This window comes from Bombina bombina, chromosome 2 (assembly GCF_027579735.1).
Source record: "Bombina bombina isolate aBomBom1 chromosome 2, aBomBom1.pri, whole genome shotgun sequence".
Classification (NCBI taxonomy): Eukaryota; Metazoa; Chordata; class Amphibia; order Anura; family Bombinatoridae; genus Bombina; species Bombina bombina.
The window spans coordinates 650,975,925-651,000,134 of NC_069500.1; the positions used below are offsets into that span (position 1 = coordinate 650,975,925).

General features: G+C 41.2%; 1 protein-coding gene across 1 annotated transcript in view; it reads left to right on the forward strand.

The window, feature by feature from the left end:
* MOB3B (MOB kinase activator 3B) overlaps positions 1 to 24,210 on the forward strand; it is a 241,058-nt gene that overhangs the window by 175,722 nt on the left and 41,126 nt on the right. The window contains exon 3 of the mRNA XM_053702591.1: positions 13,920 to 14,122. Coding sequence (XP_053558566.1) covers positions 13,920 to 14,122 — 203 coding nt within the window. The remainder of the gene's footprint in view (positions 1 to 13,919; positions 14,123 to 24,210) is intronic.

Sequence of the window (24,210 nt, forward strand, 5' to 3'; positions counted from 1 at the left end):
CCTAGAGGCAAGAGGAAGCCAGTGAAGGGATTGTCAGAGAGGTGCAGCAGATGAAGAGCGACATGTAAGGAAGATGAGCCTGGCAGAGGCATTCATTATGGATTGTAAAGGAGCTAGGTGGCAGGTGGGGAGACCAGAGAGGACAGAGTTGCAGTAATCGAGGTGGGAAAGGATGATAGAGTGGATTAAAATCTTAGTTGTGTCTTGTGTAAGGAAGTGTCTAATTTTAGAGATGTTTTTAAGGTGGAGCGGCAGGCTTTAGCCAAGGACTTAATGTTAGGAGTGAAAGAAAGATCTGAGTCAAATGTGACCCCGAGACATCGGGCATGCGGGGTAGGGCTAATGATGGAGTTGTCGACAGTTATAGAGAGATTGGGGGTGGAGATTTTGGAAGAATGGGGGAAAATAAGGAGCTCAGTTTTGGAGAGATTTAGCTTGAGGTAGTGAAAGGACATCCAGGAAGAGATGTGAGAAAGACAGTTAGTGACATGGGCAAGTAAAGAGATAGGTCTGGTGCAGAGAAGTAGATTTGGGTGTCATCGGCATACAAATGATATTGGACACCGTGGGACTTTATTAGGGAACCTAGTGATGACGTGTAGATTGAGAAGAGAAGGGGTACCGAGGACAGAGCCTTGCAGTACTCCGACAGAAAGTGGTGACGGGGCAGAGGAGGCCCCAGAGAAGGCTATACTAAAGGTACGGTTTGATAGGTAGGAAGAGAGCCACGAGAGGGCTGTGTCACAGATGCCGAAGGATTGGAGGGTTTGGAGCAAAAGAGGGCGGTAAACAGTATCAAAGGCTGCAGACAGATCAAGGAGGATAAGCAGAGAGAAGTGGCCTTTTGATTTTGCTGTAAGTAGGTTGTTGGTAACCTTAACAATTGCTGTCTCTGTGGAGTGATGGGGACGAAATCCAGATTGCAGTGGGTCAAAGAGGGAGTTTAATGTAAGGAAATGGGATAGGCGTGCATATACTAGTTTTTCGAGAAGCTTTGAGTAGTTTTTTCATATTTGCTTTTTTCCTTTTGTATCTTTTGTTGGAAAGCATACCTAGGTAGGCTCAGAATCAGCAAAGCACTACCTGGAGCTAGATAGTGATTCGTGGATAAACAAATATGCCTTTTGTCTCAGGATTAGCAGAAGTGTTCAGCTTGGTCTCAGTATTGCATTGCTGTTCTGGAGCAGAAATTGTGTGTGTTTGCAGGGGTTAAACACATAATTATATGCAAGCCATAGTGCAATAATAAAATACTCTAATACATTAGAGCGTTTTTTACACTTTTATGTCCCTTTAAGGGTAACATGCCAAATATAAGCATTTATTAATTTCCCTGTAACTTTATAGGCATCAATATGTGTAAACATTTCCAGTGTTCTTAGTCAGAATTCCTTGAACACTAAGAACCTGTACTTACTGAGTAATCACAGATTAACCTGGTTCTTTATTTTTCCAGGCCCATGCATCAAACTTGTTTTTCTATTCAGATATTGCTACTGAAATGCTCAGTTGGAGCTGTGTTATTCCCTTTATTCTTTATCCCTTTTCTATTAGTCTGAAATTCAGTGTGTAAAGTACAAGTCAGTTTCTCAGCAGTAAGACGATAACTGAGATTTCATTTTGTTAAATTTATGTAGAAACTTTATTAAAGAGCGCATAACCAACATTGTTATATATTCTTTTTTAACCTCTAAGTTTGCCTCTTGCTAGACTTGCCCAGACCCCTTATTTGCCTCTTGCCCAGACCCCTTATTTCAGTGAGTTTTAAATCTTGCACAACAGATTGACAGTGCTAGTTCATGTGTGCCATATAAATAACATTTTGCTCACTCCCAAGGAGTATGATAATGGTTATGCAAGAACCAGCACTGATTGGCTAAAATGCATAATTGTAAAAAGCACTGAGATAAGCAGCCATCTGCAGTGTTGGTTATACAAAATTGGGGACTGGGTAATAAAGGGATTATAACAGTTATCAAGTAGACTGTCCCTTTAAATTTAATTTTGACTTTACCGTCCCTTTAATAACTTATAAAATACTCAACCAATTTACTTTACATTTCCAGAATTCCCAGTCATGAGCTCCCTGCAAAAATACCACATTCAAAGACATTCGTTTATCCAATTCAACATAACAATCAACTGAAATTTTACCATAGTTTAACATTAAGCAGTTAAAGGGATACTGAACCCAATTTTTTTCTTTCATAATTCAGATAGAGCATGAAATTTTAAGCAACTTTCTAATTTATTCCTAATATAATTTTTTCTTCATTTGAAAAAGCAGGAATGTAAGCTTACGAGCCGGACCTTTTTTTGGTTCAGAACCTGGGTAGCGCTTGCTGATTGGTGGCTACAAAAGTCTTAGGCCACCATTAGATTTGTTGTTTTAGCAAAGTTTTAATGACCATCTATATATTTTTTTTTAAGTTTCAAAGCTTTATTCAAGTTCCAAAATAACAGTACAGAAATATAAAATGAGAATGCAGTTACATAGTGAAAGACAAATATCAATATCTTAACATTCTCAATAACAAATATGGTTGAAAATAAATTGCTTATCTTTAGTGAATGGTGTTTTAACTCACACCTTTCCTTATGCTCATATCCTGCTATGCGCCAAATCCTTAGCGCATAACAGTCAGTTGTGTGTAAGAGTAAGACATGAGAAAGAGGAAGAAAGAGAAGAGAAAGGAGGGAGGGGGGAGGGAGAAGGAGAGAGAGAGAAAAAAAAAAAGGGGGGGGGGGGGAGAAGAGGGGGGAGGAATAGGTATGTTTGCCGCCAGGGTATGGGCTTCAGATCGATGGATGAGCTATGTTGCTTTAGTGTTTTAAGAACACACGTGTTTCCAGATTTCTAGCATGTATTCGTGTATCTCAATTTTGTCCTCCCTTAAATATCTGAAGCGTTCTAGCTGCAAGTGTCTACTTGTGAGGTTTTTCCAATCAGAGAGTGTAATGACCATCTATATTTATATTTATTAAGATACAAACAGAAAATGCAGGAAATATGTACACAAAATATATATATATAAAAAAAAAACATTTTCAGAACAAAATGGCTTCTTCAGGCAAAATTCAGTATTTAGTGTGACCTCCCTTGGCACCAAGTGCATCTTGAACTCTTTTGGGGAGACTGTCCTGAAGTTTTCTAAAGTAATCGTCTGGTATATTATACCAGGCTTCTTTCAGCACTTCCCAGAGATCTTTAGATTTAGTTTGTCTTTTATTTTTTTCTCTGTCCAGGTGATGCCACACTGCCTCTATAATATTAATGTGCTGAACCAGAGATGGGCCATCTCATACGTTTACATTACTGCCTTTTCAAATAAAGATACCAAGAGAATGAAGAAAAATAATATGAGTAAATTAGAAAGTTGCTTAAAATTGCATGCTCTATCTGAATCATAAAAGAAAACATTTGGGTTCAGTATCCCTTTAACTTAAAATAGAGCTATATGTATTGTTACCATGTTTTACAGGTATCACATATTAGTAGTGACATTTCTTTGGGTTATTAAACTAAACAAAATAAAATCTTTTAGATTTGCATAGATCAGGCATTTCTTTAGTGTTCTGTCATACGCCTGAAGGGATTCAGGTGCACCTCTCAGACAAGACCTGTCTGGCACACACTTGCATGTCTGGGGTTGGCTGCTTTTCTCTGGATAGTTCTCCTGGATCAGATCAGACTAATATACTTCAGAAGAATTCTCTTCTGTGAAATGAACCGATAAAAATAAAGGAAAATGCACTCTGAGTGGACTCTAGGATATAACACAAACTGTTAGGCTGTGTTCATTCTCAGTTGGTGATTTATGTTTCATTAGGATCAGCTTTATTTTGTTTTCTTTGTAAGATATGGTGAGTCCACGGGTTCATCTTAATTACTGTTGGGAATATCACTCCTGACCAGCAGGAGGAGGCAAAGAGCACCACAGTAAAACTGTTAAAAGGACAGTTAAAGGACCAGTCAACACAGTAGATTTGCATAATCAACAAATGCAAGATAACAAGATAATGCAATAGCACTTAGTTTGAACTTCAAAAGAGAAGTAGATTTTTTTTTCTGACAATTTTAAAAGTTATGTCTTTTTCCACTCCCCCTGTACCATGTGACAGCCATCAGCCAATCACAAATGCATACATGTACCATGTGGCAGCCATCAGCCATTCACAAATGCATACACACTTATTCTTGCACATGCTCAGTAGGAGCTGGTGACTCAAAAAGTTTAACTATAAAAATACTGTGCACATTTTGTTAATGGAAGTAAATTGGAAAGTTGTTTAAAATGGCATGCTCTATCTGAATAATGAAAGTTTAATTTTGATTGGGTGTCCCATTAACACCAGAATTTTTGTTGTTTAAAAAGATAGATAATCCCTTAATTACCAATTCCCCAGTTTTGAATAACCAACACAGTTATAATTATACATGTTTTAACCTCTGTAATTACCTTGTATCTAAGCCTCAGCAGACTGCCCCTTATTTCAGTTCTTTTGACAGACTTGCAGTTTAGCCAATCAGAGCTGTTTCCATGGTAAATGCACGTGCATGAGCTCAATTTTATCTATATGAAACACATGAACTAATGCCCTCTAGTGGTGAAAAACTATCAAAATGCATTTAGATTCGAGGCGGCCTTCGAGGTCTAAGAAATTAGCATATGAACCTCCTAGGTTTAGCTTTCAACTAAGAATACCAAGAGAACAAAGAAAAATTGGTGATAAAAGTAAATTTGAAAGATGTTTAAAATTACATGCCCTATCTGAATCATGAAAGTTTTTTTTGGACTTGACTGTCCCTTTAACCCTTTGAGTGCTAAGCACTTTCCCACCTGGGTGCTAATCACATTTGAGGGTTTTTAACTTTTTTCTTTTTTTCAGATCCCCAAAACTTTTATCTTTTGGAAAGGTTAGGCAATTATCTTTCCATCGGTGGGTCTTGGGGGCCCCAAGGCAGAACATACAGTGATGTGAGATGTCATCGCAGAAAATGCAGCATGCCTGCAGAAAGAACAGGACATATGCAGGAACTGTTAGCGCTTGAACTTTGTAGTGCTGCTCCACATTAGGCAGTTCTCTTCAAACAGAGCTGTGCTCTGGCTGCACTGTATACATTTTCCTTAACACAGTGCATCCAGGGCAAAGTGCTATTTGAAGTGAGCAGTCAAATATGCAGTAGCGCTGCAAAGCAGCAGCACATTGCTTGTTAATGGGCTCTCAGAGATTTTTTCAAATCCGCCCCTAGCCTTTCCCAGTCTGCAAAGCTGTTTATTCTGAATGTAAGAGCACTGCATCTTTTTATTACTACATTTCTAGGTTAGTCCAAGGGAAAAGTAAAAAGATTTATTAAAGAGACATTTTTAAATGTCTTTCTTTGTATGCAGCTTATTTGCAATGCAATTTTCAACTACTGCACTATATTATAAAACATTAAAAATTGCTTTATTCTTCAGTTAACCAACACATTGCAATTAAACTGGTGCCTTAGTGTAGCTGTCTAACTTAAAATTGAGTTTTATTTAAAAATGACCTGCAGAAACATTTTCACTAAAAAAATCTCATCGCAGAAAGTAAAGAAAAGTTCTGCCTCTGGGCTTGGGGGTCTGTAGCTGCACAGATGCCTGAGATACAGATACTATATTGTCCATTGTCTTTTTTTAATAAAGTTGCGCGGTGACGTCATCACGTCATTGTGCGTGACGTCACCATGCAAAACGTGAACCCTCAGGCGATGACTGTCATTATACAGGCCCGATCGATGGGATAGGAGCTGGTGGGAGCCCCCAGATCTCCTTCAAGGTGGGAGAGTGCTAGCGACGGCTCTGAGCCGTCGTTAGCACCTGAGTGGGAAACTCTGCAACGGTTCAGAGCTGTCATTAGCTCTCAAGGGGTTAAGTATCACTCCCTTACCCACAACCCCCAGTCATTCTCTTTGCCTTTCATGCATAGAGGAAGTAAAGTTTTGGTGTCTGTGAGGAAAAATTGAATTTTGCTTCTAGCAAGTTGTGGGATATAACCGTATCCCACGTTAGTCTTTGCAGTCGAGCTGTGGTCGCTTTAAAGCAGTTGGGAATTTGTCAAGAGGTGCTTGCTGTGTTTCCCAACAATTGCTGCCATAGTATGGAATACCAAAGTTAGTTATTTTGTTATTTCCTTTGTCTTAGGTCTCTGTGGGAAGAGGTATACTTTTATACCTATGGACTGTCTACATGCCAGACAACAGAACAAGTGCTTTTCTTCCAGGTAGGGAGATCTGTGCACTTATGTTTAACAACCATGAAACCTTGCTAATTTATTGGGGACATAGTTCACCCTGTTGTAAGGGTCATACTAAGGCATGTCTGCAGGCACAGTGATGTGAGAGACTGACTTTAACCTTGATTATGAGGGGGTTAATAGTTTGGGCTCTGTTTTGACCCTGAGGAACTTAGGACTGGCCCTTTAAATTAAATCCGGACACGGATCGCGGGCTGTGTTTATTTAATCCCTGCAGGTGTGTTAGCGTGCGTGTGCTGTTGTGGAGACAAGGAGCTATTTTTAGGCTCATGTTTGCCATGTTTCTTAGGTTATGGCGTGCGTGTGTTCTCTTCTGTTTTTTTTTCGGCTCCTCCTCCTTGTTGTCAGCGCTGCGGGAGGTTTTCACGCCTCTCTTCTGTCCAATCACGTGATCGGCTTTCTTCCTTGGAGTTCCGTGCAGCAGGGACTCCGTATTCTCAGTCAAAGAGTCTATGGAGTTAGAGGAGGATATCTAGTTACGCAGCGGTGGTAAGGAGGCGCCTCAGTAAGCTGAGGTGTGGAGTACTTGAGGTTTTTAATCAGAGCTGTAGTGCTCAGGTTTAATTTTTCAGCACTTGCTTATAGGCACAGCCTCTGCTGATTTTTGAGACCTTTATAATTGAGTGATATTTTAGTTTAATTTTTAGCCCTTGCTTAAAGGCACAGCCTCTGCTGATTTTTTAAATCTTTATAATTGTGTGAGGTTTTTTCTTAGACATTATGTCTGACATGGATCAGGATTCAGTTCAGTTGAACCCCTGTATGTTGTGCTTAGATGCGCAATTTGTAGCTCCCATGCAATTTTGTTCCTCATGTGTCAAGCAGACATTGCAAGGGAAAGATAATTTTTTTTAATATTGAGCCTAATGTCTCTCAGGAGGATGCTGTTCAGGTTTTACTAGGGCCATCTCCTATATCGTCCCAAGCCTCTATGGCATCACATACTGTGTCCTGTGGTTACTCGCTAACTGGAGTGTTTTTAAAGGCTGAGATTGCTGTGCAGGTATCCTCTGTGGTATCTGCTGCTTTAGTCGAATTTCCCAGGATTCAGGGAAAACGTAAGAGGAAACTCAAGAGTTCAGATAGTAAGGTATCTGTTCCAAATTCTGAGTCCCAGGTTTCTCATAAGTCTGAGGAAGAGGGTGAGTCCCTTTCTGAGGGTGAAATTTCAGATTCGGACAGTATAATTCCTTCTTCTGACACTGAAGGGGCATCCTTCAGATATAAGCTTGAACACCTTTGTGTACTTTTAAAGGAGGTTTTAGCTACTTTGGATGACACTGATCTTCCTTGTGCTGTCACCCCTAAGAAATCTAGTAAGTTAAATAGTTTCTTTGATGTTCCTTAATCTATGGAAGTTTTTCCTATGCCAGACCGTGCTAGGGAGATTATATCTCAGGAATGGGAGAAGCCAGGAGTGGCTTTTACTCTGTCTCCTATTTTTAAGAAGTTGTTTCCTGTTGAGGCTTCTATCAAGGATCCCTGGTCTACGGTTCCTAAGGTTGAAGGGGCCATTTCTACTCTGGCTAAGAGGCTTACTTGAAAAAGATTTATGTGCATTTAGGTCTCCAATGGCAACCAGTGGTATGTATTGCCACGGTGACTACTGCAGCATCCTATTGGTTTGACACATTGTCTGAATCTCTTCAGGAAGAGACGCCTTTAGACAAGATTCAAGATAGGATTAAGGCTCTTAAGCTAGCCAATTCTTTTATTGCGGATGCTCTTCTGCAGCTCCATAGACTGGGAGTTAAGGCTTCTAGTTTTGCAGTACTAGCCAGAAGGGCATTATGGCTGAAGTCTTGGTCAACAGATGTTTCCTCCAAGGTAAGACCCTGTTTGGACCCGGGTCAGCGGAGATCATTTCTTATACAACCGGTAGGAAGGGGTCTTTTCTGCCTCAAAATAAAAAAAAAACAGACCCAAAGGACGTCAGAGTAATTTTCGTTCCTTTCCCAACTTCAGAGGGAAGCCGTCCTCTTCTTCAGCTAAGCAGGACCATGCCAAGTCTTCCTGGAATCCAAATCAGTCTTGGAGCAAGGGAAAACAGTCTAAAAAGCCCTCAGCTGATTCTAAATCAGCATGAAGGGTTTGCCCCCAATCCGGGCTCGGATCAAGTAGGGGGCAGACTTTCTCGGTTCTCTCAGGCCTGGATAAGAGATGTTCCAGATCCCTGGGCTGTCGAGATTGTATCCCAGGGTTACAAGTTGGAATTTAAGACTTGTCCTCCCAGGGGCAGGTTCCACCTTTCAAGATTATCTGCAGACCAGATAAAAAAAGATGAGTTCTTGAAGTGCATTCAGGATATCTCTTCTCTGGGAGTAATTGTTCCAGTTCCATCACTGGAATAGGGTCTAGGTTTTTTTTTCAAACTTATTTGTGGTTCCCAAGAAAGAGGGAACTTTCCGTCTTATTCTAGACCTGAAATTGCCTAAACAAATTTCTCTGAGTCCCATGCTTCAAGATGGAGACTATTCGTACTATTATTCCTTTAGATCTAAAGGATGCGTACCTTCATGTTCCCATTCACAGGGACCATCACAAGTCTCTGAGGTTTGCCTTTCTCGATCAACATTTCCAGTTTGTGGCCCTTCCATTTGGCCTTGCCACAGCTCCCAGAATATTTTCAAAGGTTCTGGGGGTTCTCTTGGCTGTGATCCGATCCTGGGGAATTGCTTTGGCTCCCTATTTGGACGACATATTGATTCAAGCGCCATATTTTCCACAAGCAGAATCTCACACGGAGATACTGTTGTCTTTTTTTCGTTCTCACTGATGGAAAGTAAATTTGCAAAAAAGCTCCCTGGTTCCAGCTACAAGGGTAGTTTTCCTAGGGACAATAATAGATTCCGTTCTGATGAAGATTTTTCTGACGGAGGTCAGAAGAGTAAAGATTCTTTCCTCTTGCCGGTCTCTACAGGCTGCAGTTCAACCGTCAGTAGCTCAATGTATGGAAGTAATTGGCCTGATGGTGGCTTCCATGGATATTATCTAATTTGCTCGATTTCATCTAAGAGCTCTGCAGTTGTGCATGCTCAGACAATGGAATGAAGATTATGGGGATCTGTCTCAGAGAATAGTTCTAGATCAGGTGTCGAAAGACTCTCTCCCGTGGTGGATCTCTCAGGAGCATCTGTCTCAAGGCACTTGCTTTCGGAGACCCTCCTAGGTGATTGTGACTACGGACGCCAGCCTGTTTGGCTGGGGAGCAGTCTGGGACTCCTTAAAGGCACAGGGACTTTGGACTCGGGAGATTTACAATGCTCTGATGGCTTGGCTCTAACTATCTTTAGCCCAGTTCATCAGATTCCAGTCAGACAACATAACCTCAGTGACTTACATCAACCACCAAGAAAGGAACTCGGAGTTCCAAAGTCATGAAGGAGGTGGCATGGATTATTCAGTGGGCGGAAGCTCACAATTGCTGTCTATCTGCCATTCACATCCCAGAAGTGGACAACTGGGAAGCGGATTTCTTGAACAGGCAAACCTTTCATCCTGGGGAGTGGGAACTCCATCCGGAGGTGTTCTCCAGGTTAACCATCAATTGAGGGGTTCCGGAGTTGGATCTGATGGTGTCTCGACAGAACGCCAAGCTTCCAAAGTACGGTTCAAGGTCAAGGGATCCTCAGGTCTTCCTGATAGATGCGTTGGCAGTTCCTTGGAACTTCAGGATGGCATACCTGTTTCCTCCTTTCGGTCTACCCCCACGAGTCATTGCTTGTATTAAGCAGGAGAGAGCATCAGTGATTCTAATTGCTCCGGCTTGGCCTCGGAGGATCTGGTATGCAGATCTAGTGGACATGTCATCTTGGCCTCCATGGAGACTACCCCTGAGAAAGGACCTTCTATTTCAGGGTCCTTTCCTTCATCCAAATCTCATTTCTCTGAAGCTGACTGCTTGGAGATTGAACACTTGATTCTGTCTAAGCGTGGGTTTTTTGAGTCGGTCATTGAAACTATGATTCAGGCTCGTAAGCCTGTTACTCGAAAGATTTACTATAAGATATGGCGGAAATATCTTTATTGCTGTGAATCCAAGGACTACTCTTGGTGTAGGGTCAGGATACCAAGAATTTTGTCTTTTCTGCAGGAGGGTCTGGAGAAAGGGTTATCTGTTAGTACTATGAAAGGTCAAGTTTCGGCTTTGTCTGTTTTGTTGCATAAGCGTTTGGCGGATGTGCCAGATGTACAATCCTTTTTTCAGGCTTTGGTCAGGATCAGGCCTGTGTTTAAGTCTGTTGCTCCGCCTTGGAGCCTTAACCTTGTTCTTAGAGTTTTGCAGCAAGCTCCATTTGAGCCTTTACATGCCATAGATATTAAGTTGTTATTTTGGAAGGTTTTATTTCTTCTGGCTATTTATTCTGCTTGAAGAGTCTCGGAACTCTTAGTTCTTCGTACTAAGTGAGGTTTCCTTCCTAAGGTGGTTTCTACAAAAAATATTAATCAGGAGATTGTTGTTTCGTCTTTGTGCCCGAAGCCTTCTTCTGTTAAAGAATGTCTGTTGCACAATTTGGATGTGTTTGTACTCTTAAGTTTTATTTGTAGGCGACTAAGGATTTTCGCCAATCTTCTGCTCTTTTTGTCTGTTTAGCTGTAGACAATTAGGGAAGAATATATAGTAGCAGGGTTAGCCTTGAGAAGTCAGCAGGGGGCATTTCAAGTCAAAGTAGTTTTACTATGCATAACTAAACATTCTATATTAAAATCTCAAGGTGTTTAATGCCCCATTAAATATACAATATCTCACAAAAGTGAGTACACCCCTCACATTTTTGTAAATATTTTATTATATCTTTTCATGTGACAACACTGAAGAAATGACACTTTGCTACAATGTAAAGTAGTGAATGTACAGCCTGTATAACAGTGTAAATTTGCTGTCCCCTCAAAATAACTCAACACACAGCCATTAATGTCTAAACCGTTGGCAACAAAAGTGAGTACACCCTTAAGTGGAAATGGCCAAATTGGGCCCAATTAGCCATTTTCCCTCCCCAGTGTTGTGTGACTCGTTAGTGCTACAAGTTCTCATGTGTAAATGGGGAGCAGGTGTGTTAAATTTGGTGTTATCGCTCTCACACGCTCTCATACTGGTCACTGGAAGTTCAACATGGCAACTCATGACAAAGAACTCTCTGAGGATCTGAAAAAAAGAATTGTTGCTCTACATAAAGATGGCATAGGCTATAAGAAGATTGCCAAGACCCTGAAACTGAGCTGCAGCACGGTGGGCAAGACCATACAGCGGTTTCACAGGATAGGTTCCACTCATAACAGGCCTCGCCATGGTCGACCAAAGAAGTTGAGTGCATGTGCTCAGCATCATATCCAGAGGTTGTCTTTGGGAAATAGATGTATGAGTGTTGCCAGCATTGCTGCAGAGGTTGAAGAGGTGTGGGGAGGTCAGCCTGTCAGTGCTCAGACCATACGCCGCACATTGCATCAAATTGGTCTGCATGGCTGTCGTCCCAGAAGAACGCCTCTTCTAAAGATGCACAAGAAAGCCCGCAAACAGTTTGCTTAAGACAAGCAGACTAAGGACATGGATTACTAGAACCATGTCCTGTGGTCCGATGAGACCAAGATAAACTTTTTTGGTTCAGATGGTGTCATGCATGTGGCGGCAACCAGGTGAGGAGTACAAAAACAAGTGTGTCTTGCCTACAGTCAAGCATTGTGGTGGGAGTGTCATGGTCTGGGCCTGTATGAGTGCTGCCGGCACTGGGAAGCTACAGTTAATTGAGGGAACCATGAATGCCAACATGTACTGTGACATACTAAAGCAGAGCATGTTCCCCTCCCTTTAGAGACTGGGCCACAGGGCAGTATTCCAACATGATAACAACCCCAAACACACCTCCAAGGCGACCACTGCCTTGCTAAAGAAGCTGAGGGTAAAGGTGATGGACTGGCCGAGCATGTCTCCAGACCTAACTCCCTATTGAGCATCTGTGGGGCATCCTCAAATGGAAGGTGGGGGAGTGCACAGTCTCTAACATCCACCAGCTCTGTGATGTCGTCATGGAGGAGTGAAAGAGGACTCCAGTGGCAACCTATGGAGCTCTAGTAAACTCCATGCCCAAGAGGGTTAAGGCAGTGATGGAAAATAATGGTGGCCTCTCAAAATATTGACACTTTGGCCCCAATTTGGACATTTCCACTTAGGGGTTTACTCACTTTTGTTGCCAACGGTTTAGACATTAATGGCTGTGTGTTGAGTTATTTTGAGGGGACAGCAAATTTACACTGTTATACTGTGCAGGCTGTACACTCACTACTTTACATTGTAGCAAAGCGTCATTTCTTCAGTGTTGTCACATGAATAGATATAATAAAATATTTACAAAAATGTGAGGGGTGTATTCACTTTTGTGAGATACTGTATTTGTTTAGAAATAAGTGTCTGGATGGTTTAACCCCTTAACGACCGATGTACCCTGTACATTGCATGGTTGTTAAGGGGCTTCTTAGCGCAGCTTTGCTGGATGTGGCAAAACTGTGCTAGTACTGCATGTCTCACTTCTGGATGCGTGCAGATATAGAGGTAGATTTATTAAATGCCGGGTGGACATGATTCGCTGCAGCATACGCTGTCGGAATGTAACATTGCACAAGCATTTCTAATGAAATGCTTGTGCAATGCCACCCCCTGCATATTCGCGGACAAGGTGGTGTACAAGTTAATGAGCAGCAGTCTTACAACCTCTGGTGTTTAACTTCAGTTTCCGGCGAGCTGGAAACTTCGGGGGTAGATTGTAGCATACACTGATTGTTAAATGTACCCCATAGTGCCAACATCTGCAAAATCTGCACTATAAACAAGCCCGATAAGAGGGCTTGTTAACAACCGCCGATGTACAGGGTACGTCATCGGTTGTTAAGAGGTTAAAATTCTTAGTTCTAAAATTAAACTTATGAGTTTGTAATTGCACATTTATCATGAGTTAATATTAATGGCTATGTTAAATAAACTGCATCATCATTAATGCCAAATCAATTTGCTGTGATTTTTACTTTTGCCCATTAGGTTTAATACTAGCCCTAAAAACAACCCATTAAAAAGTCTGTGAAAGCTCATAGTTTTCTGTGTGTTTACTCAGAGCATAGTATCACTAGATTTCTTTGTTACATCTTATTAATAATTTGACATTGGTGAATGCACATTTCTGATGAATTGGTATAAAAAAGGTAGCCAAAAATCAACCAGATTGAATATTGTTTTGTATTTTTTTCATGCAAAATGTAATGAAACAGAATGGGGTCTTTGCTAGCTCTGCCATATTATAAGGTCTAACACTGCCCAGCCATCCTAACAGCATCTTTTGTAGGTGCATTAAAATTGGATAAACAGAATAAATGAAAAAAAGTAAAAAAAAATTAAATCATTACTTTATTATTCATTGACTCCTCTGGACATTGGGCAGTAATATGGATAATGTTCATAATGTTATGTTTTAGCTACAAAATACAGATTATCAGGATAATTGTCTCTAAAGCGGGAAGTAAAGTGTTTGAGTAGCTCGACCAATAGTTAGTTTATGGGTGTTAAGTTTTGCTTTCCACTGATGTAAGTAGAATGTTGGTGTATTACCGTTATAAAATAATTAGTATTTTGTGTTTTTGTTTTCCAGGAGTCCCCTTCCCAAAGAACTTTCTTCAGATCTGCAAAAAGATCCTCTGCAGGCTTTTCCGGGTCTTTGTACACGTTTACATCCATCACTTTGACCGGATGATCATTATGGGAGCAGAAGCTCACGTCAATACCTGCTACAAGCACTTTTATTACTTTGTAACAGAACTTAACCTGATAGATCGAAAGGAATTAGAGCCTCTGGTGAGTAAAGCGTAAGCGAGTGGAAATCTAATGAAAATATTGATGTTTTACTGCTTAGGTACGAAATAACTTTTTAGCTACTTACTTGTACTTGTAACATCAACATGTTTACTAAATAGTAAAACAAAGAAAGTAACATAAGCATCCCCAAACCTCTGTTAAAGGGACAGTTAACGTTCACCCCAAGGCAGAACATGCTGTGATGTGAGATGTTATCACAGAAAATGCAACAGGACACATGCAGGAACTGTTAGTGCTTTAACTTTGCTGTGCTGGTCGACATCAAGCTGTTCTTTTCAACCAGTGCTGTGTTCTGGCTGCGCTGTGTAAATTTTCCTTAATACAGTGCAGCCAGAGTGATGTTTAAAGAGAACAGTCAAATATGGGGCAGCATATGGATTGGGATTTTTTAACCCGTCTTTCCCAGTCAGCAAAGCTGTGTCTACTGAATGCAAGATGTTCTTGTGAGCAATGCACCTTTTTATTACTATATATTTTACCTTATAATTATGTGAAGTTAGACCAAGAGCAAAGGAAACATATTTATTCAAGAGACATTTAAAAAACTTAACAAAATGTATTTTTATTCTATGCAGCTAATTTGCAATGCTATTTTCAACTGCTGCAATATATTATAAAACTTAAAAAATTAAAAAATGCTTTATTCTCCTGTTTACCAACACATTGTAATTGAGCTGGTGCTTTAGTGTAACTGCCTTATTTAAAATTGAATTTCAAAATGACCTGCAGAAAATTTTTCAGTAAAAAAAATCTCATTGTAGAAAGTTAAAACAGTTGTGCTTCTAGGAACGTTCATAAAATCAAACCCCATATCAGTTTATTAACCCCAGAACATTATTGTGATGTATAGAAAGGGCGGAACTACCATGGGTGCAGCAGGTGCAGTGAAACCAGGGCCCCAGTGTTAGGGGAGCCCATAGCAGCTTGTCTATACATAGGCAGCTAGTGTGCCTATATAGTCATTTTATGAGTATAATTATACAGTGCAGCATGTTCACTATTAGGGGCCGATTTATCAAGCTCCGAATGTAGCTTGATGCCCCTGTTTCTTTAGACTGCTGCCCCATAACTGGTCCGCCTGCTCTGAGGCTGCAGACAGCAATCTGTCCGATCCTATATGATCTCGCTAATGGACACCTCCTGCTAGCGGCCGATTGGCCGCAAATCTACAGGGGGCGGCATTGCAAAAGCAGTTCACAAGAACTGCTTGTGCAATGATAAATGCCGACAGCTTATCATGTCTGCTCGCACTATAATAAATCGGCCCCTTAGTGTATAGATATTCCATCATTATACAGCACAGCATATTTATCAGGAGTATATATATATATGCATCTTGCTTATACAGAGCAGTGTACTCCTCAGGGTATATAGTGTACTCACATCATTATACAGCACAGTGTGCTCACTGAATACTCAGTATCATTAGAAAAGTGCAACATTTTGCTCATTATCAGTATGAATGTTTGTAATATATACTGTGTTATCGTCTGTAACAATCTGGCACCTGCCTCCATATGGAACTGGAGCACTGATCATGCTCCGGTTCCATATGCAGGTAGTTGCCTGGATCTTAGGAACGCCAGCTCTTGGCTGTAACTTTACAGTCGAGTCTGCTGGAGCTTCCTGCAGCTTGGACGTATATATACGTTATGCGGTACAATGAGCATGATGTATATATATATATATGTCTAGTTGCGTTAAGGGCTTAAACGGACAGTCTAGTCAAGATTAAACTTTCATGATTCAGATAGGGCATGCAATTTTAAACAACTTTGCAATTTTTTTTATCATCAAATTTGCTTTGTTCTCTTGGTATTCTTTGTTGAAAGCTAAACCTAGGTAGGCTCATATGCTAATTTATAAGCCATTAAAGGTCGCTTCTTATCTCAGTGCCTTTTGACGGGTTTTTTTTTTTACAGCTATACAACGCAGTTTGCATAGGCTTAGATACAAGGTAATCACAGAGGTAAAAAGTGTATTAATTAAACAGTGGTTATGCAAAACTGGGGAATGGGTAATAATGGGATTATCTATTTTATTAAACAGTAAATATTTTCAAGTAGAGGGTCCCTTTAAGATAACTCATGTCGTGTTAGTGCACATGAAGAAATAAAGGGACAGTCTACTCCAGAACTTTTTTTCAGGTTTTCAAACTTTATTTAAGATAATAAATCATACAGAATGTCATTCATGTGATAGTTACAACAGAAAAGGTATTTCAATTACAATATACACATCTGTCTTCTTGTTAAAGGGACAGTATACACCAATTTTCATATAACTGCATGTAATAGACACTACTATGAAGAATAATATGCACAGATACTGATATAAAAATCTGTTTAAAGCAACCCCTTTAAATGACAACATGACTAGGGTTGCCACCCAGCCAGTATTTTACTGACACAGCCGGTAATTTTAAGGTTCATGTCAATGTAGAAAATAAAAATAAATATTGAAAGAAAGCCCCTGTCAAGTGAAACTTCTTCTGAGTAAGATGAGTACTGATTATAAACAAATGAGCATTTAAAATCAGTCCTATCAGCTTTAGTTTTTGAGTTATTCTGTTTATTTATTTATTTATGCAAATTTATGTTAATTAGCATGTCCAGTATTTTCTTCCAAGAAAGGTGGCAACCCTAAACATGACCAGCACTTGAGAGCAGGTGCATATCCCCTACAACCCCTGTAAGCAGTATTGTGCCCATAAAACCTCAGATCTCATGCAAGTAGCCAGCTACGCCTTGAAGCATAAAAACAGAATTTATGCTTACCTGATAAATTACTTTCTCTTGCGGTGTATCCAGTCCACCGATTCATCCTTTACTTGTGGGATATTCTCATTCCCTACAGGAAGTAGCAAAGAGAGCACACAGCAAAGCTGTCCATATAGCTCCCCCTCTAGCTCCACCCCCCAGTCATTCGACCAAAGGTTAGGAAGAAAAAGGAGAAACCATAGGGTGCAGTGGTGACTGTAGTTTAAACAAAAAAATTTTTTACCTGACTTAAATGCCAGGGCGGGCCGTGGACTGGATACACCGCAAGAGAAAGTAATTTATCAGGTAAGCATAAATTCTGTTTTCTCTTGCAAGGTGTATCCAGTCCACGGATTCATCCTTTACTTGTGGGATACCAAAGCTTTAGGACACGGATGAAGGGAGGGAACAAGACAGGTACCTTAAACGGAAGGCACCACTGCTTGTAAAACCTTTCTCCCAAAAATAGCCTCCGAAGAAGCAAAAGTATCAAATTTGTAAAATTTGGCAAAAGTATACAGTGAAGACCAAGTCGCTGCCTTACAAATCTGTTCAACAGAAGCCTCATTTTTGAAAGCCCATGTGGAAGCCACTGCTCTGGTAGAATGAGCAGTAATTCTTTCAGGAGGCTGCTAGCCAGCAGTCTCATAGGCCAAACGGATGATGCTTTTCAGCCAAAAGGAAAGAGAGGTAGCAGTCGCTTTCTGACCTCTCCTCTAACCAGAATAGATAACAAACAAGGAAGATGTTTGTCTGAAATCCTTAGTTGCTTGTAAATAGAACTTTAAAGCACGAACTACATCAAGATTGTGTAATAGACGTTCCTTCTTCGAAGATGGATTAGGACACAGAGAAGGAACAACTATTTCCTGGTTAATATTCTCGTTAGAAACAACTTTAGGAAGAAAACCATGCTTGATACGCAAAACTACCTTATCTGCGTGGAACACTAGGTAAGGTGAATCACACTGTAAGGCAGATAATTCTGAAACTCTTTGAGCAGAAGAGATAACTATCAAAAACAAAACTTTCCAAGATAACAACTTAATGTCTATGGAATGTAAAGGTTCAAACGGAACCCCTTGAAGAACTGAAAGAACTAGATTCAAACTCCATGGCGGAGCCACAGGTTTATAGACAGGCTTGATTCTGACTAAAGCCTGAGCAAACGCTTGAACGTCTGGTACCTCTGCCAGACGCTTGTGTAACAGGATAGACAAAGCAGATATTTGTCCTTTTTAAGGAACTAACTGACAATCCTTTCTCCAATCCTTATTGGAGAAAGGACAATATCCTGGGAATCCTAAACTAAATTTGGATGCTTGAACGGACCCTGTATTAGAAGATCCTGCCTCATTGGCAGTGTCCATGGTGGGACATGCCAAGTCCTGCGTGGCCACGCAGGCGCTATCAGAATCACTGAAGCCTCCTGCTTTATTCTAGCAAACAGACGCGGGAGGAGAGGAAACAGTGGAAAAACATAAGCCAGATTGAAGGACCAAGGCGCTGCTAGAGCATCTATCAATACCGCCTTGGGATCCCGGTACCTGGACCCGTAGATAGGAAGTTTGGTGTTCTGACGGGACGCCATCAGATCCAACTCTGGGGTGCCCCATAGCTGAGTCAGCTGGGCAAATACCTCCGGGTGGAGTTCCCACTCCCCCGGGTGAAAAGTCTGACGACTTAGAAAATCCGCCTCCCAGTTGTCTACTCCTGGGATGTGAATTGCTGAGAGATGGCAGGAGTGATCCTCCACCCACCTGATTATTTTGGTTACTTCCGTCATCGCTAGGGAACCCTTGTTCCCCCCTGATGATTGACGTAAGCTACAGTCGTGATGTTGTCCGACTGAAATCTGATGAATTTGACCGCCGCTAGTTGAGGCCATGCCTGAAGAGCGTTGAATATCGCCCTCAGTTCCAGAATGTTTATCGGGAGAAGAGTTTCTTCCTGAGACCATAAGCCCTGAGCTTTCAGGGAGTCCCAGACCGCACCCCAGCCTAATAGACTGGCGTCGGTTGTTACAATGATCCACTCTGGCCTGCGGAAACATATTCCTTGAGACAGGTGATCCTGAGACAACCACCAGAGAAGAGAATCTCTGGTCTCCTCGTCCAACTGAATTTGAGGAGACAAATCTGCATAATCCCCATTCCACTGTTTGAGCATGCATAGTTGCAGTGGTCTGAGGTGTATCCGAGCAAAAGGGACTATGTCCATTGCCGCAACCATTAGTCCGATTGTCTCCATGCACTGAGCCACAGATGGCCGAGGAATGGAATAAAGAGCTCGGCAAGTAGTTAAGAGTTTTAGCATTCTGACCTCCGTCAGAAATATTTTAATTTCTACCGAGTCTATCAGGGTTCCTAGGAATGGAACTCTTGTGAGGGGGGAGGGAGAACTGTTTTTTGATGTTCACCTTCCACCCGTGAGACCTCAGAAAGGCCAATACAATCTCGGTGTGAGACTTGGTTCTTTGGAAAGTTGACGCCTGAATTAAGATGTTTTCTAGGTAAGGTGCCACTGCTATGCCCCGCGGTCTTAGAACCGCCAGGAGGGACCCTAGCACCTTTGTGAAAATTCTGGGAGCAGTGGCCAACCCGAAAGGAAGAGCCACAAACTGAAAATGCTTGTCCAGAAAGGCGAACCTGAGAAACTGGTGATGATCTTTGTGGATAGGAATGTGCAGATATGCATCTTTTAGATCCACGGTAGTCATATATTGACCCTCCTGGATCATTATTAAGATTGTCCGAATGGTCTCCATCTTGAATGATGGGACTCTGAGGAATTTGTTTAGAATTTTGAGATCCAGGATTGGTCTGAAAGTTCCTTCTTTTTTGGGAACCACAAACAGGCTTGAGTAAAACCCCAGTCCTTGTTCTGCAATTGGAACTGGGTGGATCACTCCCATTGGATGTAGATCTTCTACACAGCGTAAAAACGCCTCTTTCTTTGTCTGATCTGTAGACAGACGAGAAATGTGGAACCTTCCCCTTGGAGGAGAGTCCTTGAATTCTAGAAGGTATCCCTGGGCTACAATCTCTAATGCCCAAGGATCGTGTACATCTCTTGCCCAGGCCTGAGCGAAGAGAGAGAGTCTGCCCCCTACTAGATCCGGTCCCGGATCAGGGGCTACCCCTTCATGCTGTCTTGGTGGCAGCTGCAGGCTTTTTGGCCTGTTTACCTTTATTCCAGCCCTGGTAAGGTTTCCAGTTTGCCTTGGGCTGTGAAGCGTTACCCTCTTGCTTTGCAGCCGGAGAGGATGAAGCGGGGCCGTTCCTGAAATTGCAAAAGGAACGAAAATGAGCTTTGTTCTTTGTTTTAAAGGCTTTGTCCTGAGGGAGAGCATGGCCTTTTCCCCCGGTGATATCTGAAATAATCTCTTTCAATTCAGGCCCAAATAGGGTCTTCCCTTTGAAAGGAATGTTCAAAAGCTTGGATTTAGACGACACATCGGCCGACCAGGACTTTAGCCATAGCGCCCTGCGCGCCAAAATGGCGAAACCTGAATTTTTCGGCGTCAGTGATAAAAGAATTAGCTAGCTTTAGAGCCTTAATTCTATCCATAATTTCCTCATATGAGGTCTCCGTCTGGAGCGAGTCTTCCAGCGCCTCAAACCAGAAAGCAGCTGCAGTAGTTACAGAAATAATGCAGGCAATAGGTTGGAGAAGAAAACCTTGTTGAACAAAAGTTTTCTTAAGTAAACCCTCTAATTTTTTATCCATAGGGTCTTTAAAAGCACAACTGTCTTCAATTTGTATGGTTGTGCGTTTAGCTAGTGTAGAAACAGCCCCCTCCACCTTAGGGACAGTCTGCCACGAGTCCCGCATGGGGTCAGATATGGGGAACATTTTCTTAAAAACAGGAGGGGGGACAAAAGGGACACCTGGCCTATCCCACTCCCTAGTAACGATATCCGCAATCCTCTTAGGGACCGGAAACGCATCCGTGTAAACAGGGACCTCTAGGTACTTGTCCATTTTACACAATTTCTCTGGGATCACCAAAGGGTCACAGTCATCCAGAGTAGCTAATACCTCCCTAAGTAAAACACGGAGGTGTTCTAGTTTAAATTTAAAAGCCAATGTATCTGAATCTGTCTGAGGAGGAACTCTTCCTGAATCAGAGACTTCTCCCTCAGACATCAAATCCCTCGCTCCCACTTCAGAGCGTTGTGAGGGTATATCGGATACGGCTACCAAAGCGTCAGAATGCTCATAATCTGTTCTTAAAACGGAGCTATCACGCTTTGCAGGTAACACGGGCAGTTTAGATAAGAAGGCTGTAAGAGAATTATCCATGACTGCTGCTAAGTCTTGTAATGTAAAAGGGTTAGACGCACTAGAGGTACTAGGCGTCGCTTGCGCGGGCGTAACTGGTTGTGACACTTGGGGAGAGGCAGACGGGCTACCCTTGTTACCTTCAGTCTGAGAATCATCTTGGGCCACATTCTTAAGTGCAACAATATGATCTTTAAAGTGTATAGACATATCAGTACAAGTGGGACACATTCTGAGAGGGGGTTCCACCATGGCTTCTAAACACATTGAACAAGGATTTTCCTTAGTGTCAGACATGTTTAACAGGCTAGTACAGTACACAAACAGGCTTGGAAATCACTTTAATCAAATAAAAAACGCAATTTGAAAAAACGTTACTGTGCCTTTAAGAGATAAAAAGAGCACACAATTTTACAAAACAGTGAAAAATGCATCAATCTTTCTGAAATTTTCACAGTATGTAGCTAAAGCCTTAATAAGATTGCACCACAAGTTTCAAAACGATTAACCCCTTAATGCCCAAACCGGAGCAGCCTAAAGCCAACACCCAGTTAAATCACTACAGCACCTTGCCACAGCCTTGCAGTGGCCCTACCTGCCCTTAGGGATCAGATTTGGGGGAATATAGCTTCTTTTAGGCCGTCAAACATCAGCAGGACCCTCCATGTGAAACAGCATGAACTTCTCTGCAATTCTAAGGCCCCTCCCACTCTACTCCGGAGCTGTAAGGCCTAGTAAATCACTCCTAAGTGACTAAAAAACAGCCATGTGTTAATAACCCCAGAAAGAACCCAAAAGGGCTTTCAAAGTGTCTTGCAAAACGATTTTTCCTTAGCCAAACAATCGATTGCCCTGAATAAGTGTCAACCAGTATATTAGCCCTATTATGTAAGCATTCAATTCCTTACTAAGTCTGTGAACATAGCTTACCCTCCCCTCATGGGGATATTGTCAGTCTCTTCTAGCATTATCTCAGTCTTGTCTAGAAATAAATGACTGAACATACCTTATTGCAGATCACCCTGCAAACTGTTCCCCCCAACTGAAGTTTTCTGGTACTCCTCAGTCCTGTGTGAGAACAGCAGTGGATTTTAGTTACAACATGCTAAAATCATTTTCCTCTCAGCAGAAATCTTCATCACTTTTCTGCTAGAGAGTAAATAGTACAAACCGGTACCATTTAAAATAACAAACTTTTGATTGAAGATAATAAAACTACAATTCTAACACCACATTCACTTTACACTCCCGAGAGAGACCCTAGTGCTTAGAGCCGGCAAAGAGAATGACTGGGGGGTGGAGCTAGAGGGGGAGCTATATGGACAGCTTTGCTGTGTGCTCTCTTTGCTACTTCCTGTAGGGAATGAGAATATCCCACAAGTAAAGGATGAATCTGTGGACTGGATACACCTTGCAAGAGAAACTAGATGCATATTCCCAGCAACCATTTTATATCAACTGCATGCAAGACTACAGATCAGATACATATTCTTGACAATTTATATGTGCCAGTTACTTGTTAAGACCTTCTGCAACCTTTAATTCAGGTATAAGCCCACATCATGCCCTGTATATGTCTGCATCATACTACACTGCAAAATACATGCCATGTGCACCCTCCTTGTGACAAGTATATTAACAAATTAGCCTACAGACGCAATGAATAAGATTTATTTTGTGCCAGGTAGAGTGCCAAGTGTACCTATTAGTGCTGAAATGGAGAGAACACCACAATGCTGTGAAATCAGATCACTTTTAATTGAGATCTTACAATAAAACAAAGACATGAGCATACATTAGGCCATACTAAAGGTTGTTACTTGTTAAAGATGGCATACACTGGCATGAAGACAGATCACTGTAATCACACACGGGAGAAACTTCCTCTAAGCAGGTGACAAACCACTTTGTAAAAATGTTTCAACAAAGTCTCCTCTCAACAACTGCTTGTTCAAATCCTTGTGCTGCTTGTGAGTGGCCCTGCAAACAAATCTGGTAGGTCCCTGTGTCATTTGCATACAGGTATCAATCTGCGCAGGTCTTGCACACACCAGAATCTAGACTACGTCCAACTAGTTTACAATCTGGTGTCAGTTCTGAACTAATCAATTGTTCCTCACTTAGGGCTCGCTTCCATTGAACCGTAATTAGGTTTGCGTGCGCTCGCCAACCGACAAATATGCTATCGGAAGCAATTTTGTTTATCAACTGCTTCCAATGGAGAGTTATACCTCAATTTCGGCAGCCGGACATTTTTGTGTCCCATAGAAAGTTTTAGAAGCTGTTAATCTATAAATTATACAAGGTTTCCAATAAAAGCGCAAACCGTCAAAACATTGACAGAAATTACACCCAGCTCAACTAGGTGTAAAAGAGGAAAAAAGAGCTTTTTGATTCTTGGTTCCCATTGAAATTTAAAATCTTGCATATAATGCAAGTGTTTCAATGTAGAAAATAACTGAAATATGTAATATTTATTGTTGTTCCATGTATAGAAATAGTTGCACTTATGTTCTTAATCAGTATGTATTTACATATAACAATTTATGCAAGTATATATCCACAAAATTCAAACTAGACCTATGCCTAGGGCAACAATACATATTACATATGTATTACATATATTAATAAAGTGGAAAATATAATTCTAATAAAAAATAGTATTTGCTTATATGTAAAAATCTGTATTATAAATAAGTGTATCTTTGTTTTTGTTTAGAGGTGATCACAGGTAAGGAGCACAGACGTTAAACGTCAATTTTATAGTGTAAGGTCGGGTTACCATAGCAATTAATTAATTTCCAAGAACACAACGTTAACTTACACCTACATGAAAAGGGCGACTGCACGCAATGCGCAAAATATTTTAGTGGAAACCTGGTACTAAATTGGAGCCATAAATTACTTTTAGCTGCCGGCACCTTCGGTAGCTTACGGCTCCATTTTTAATGGCTTATTGGAAACGAGCTCTTATTTTCTTAATCTACCTCTCTTGCTTCATTTCTTGTAGGTGTCAGGACTCTA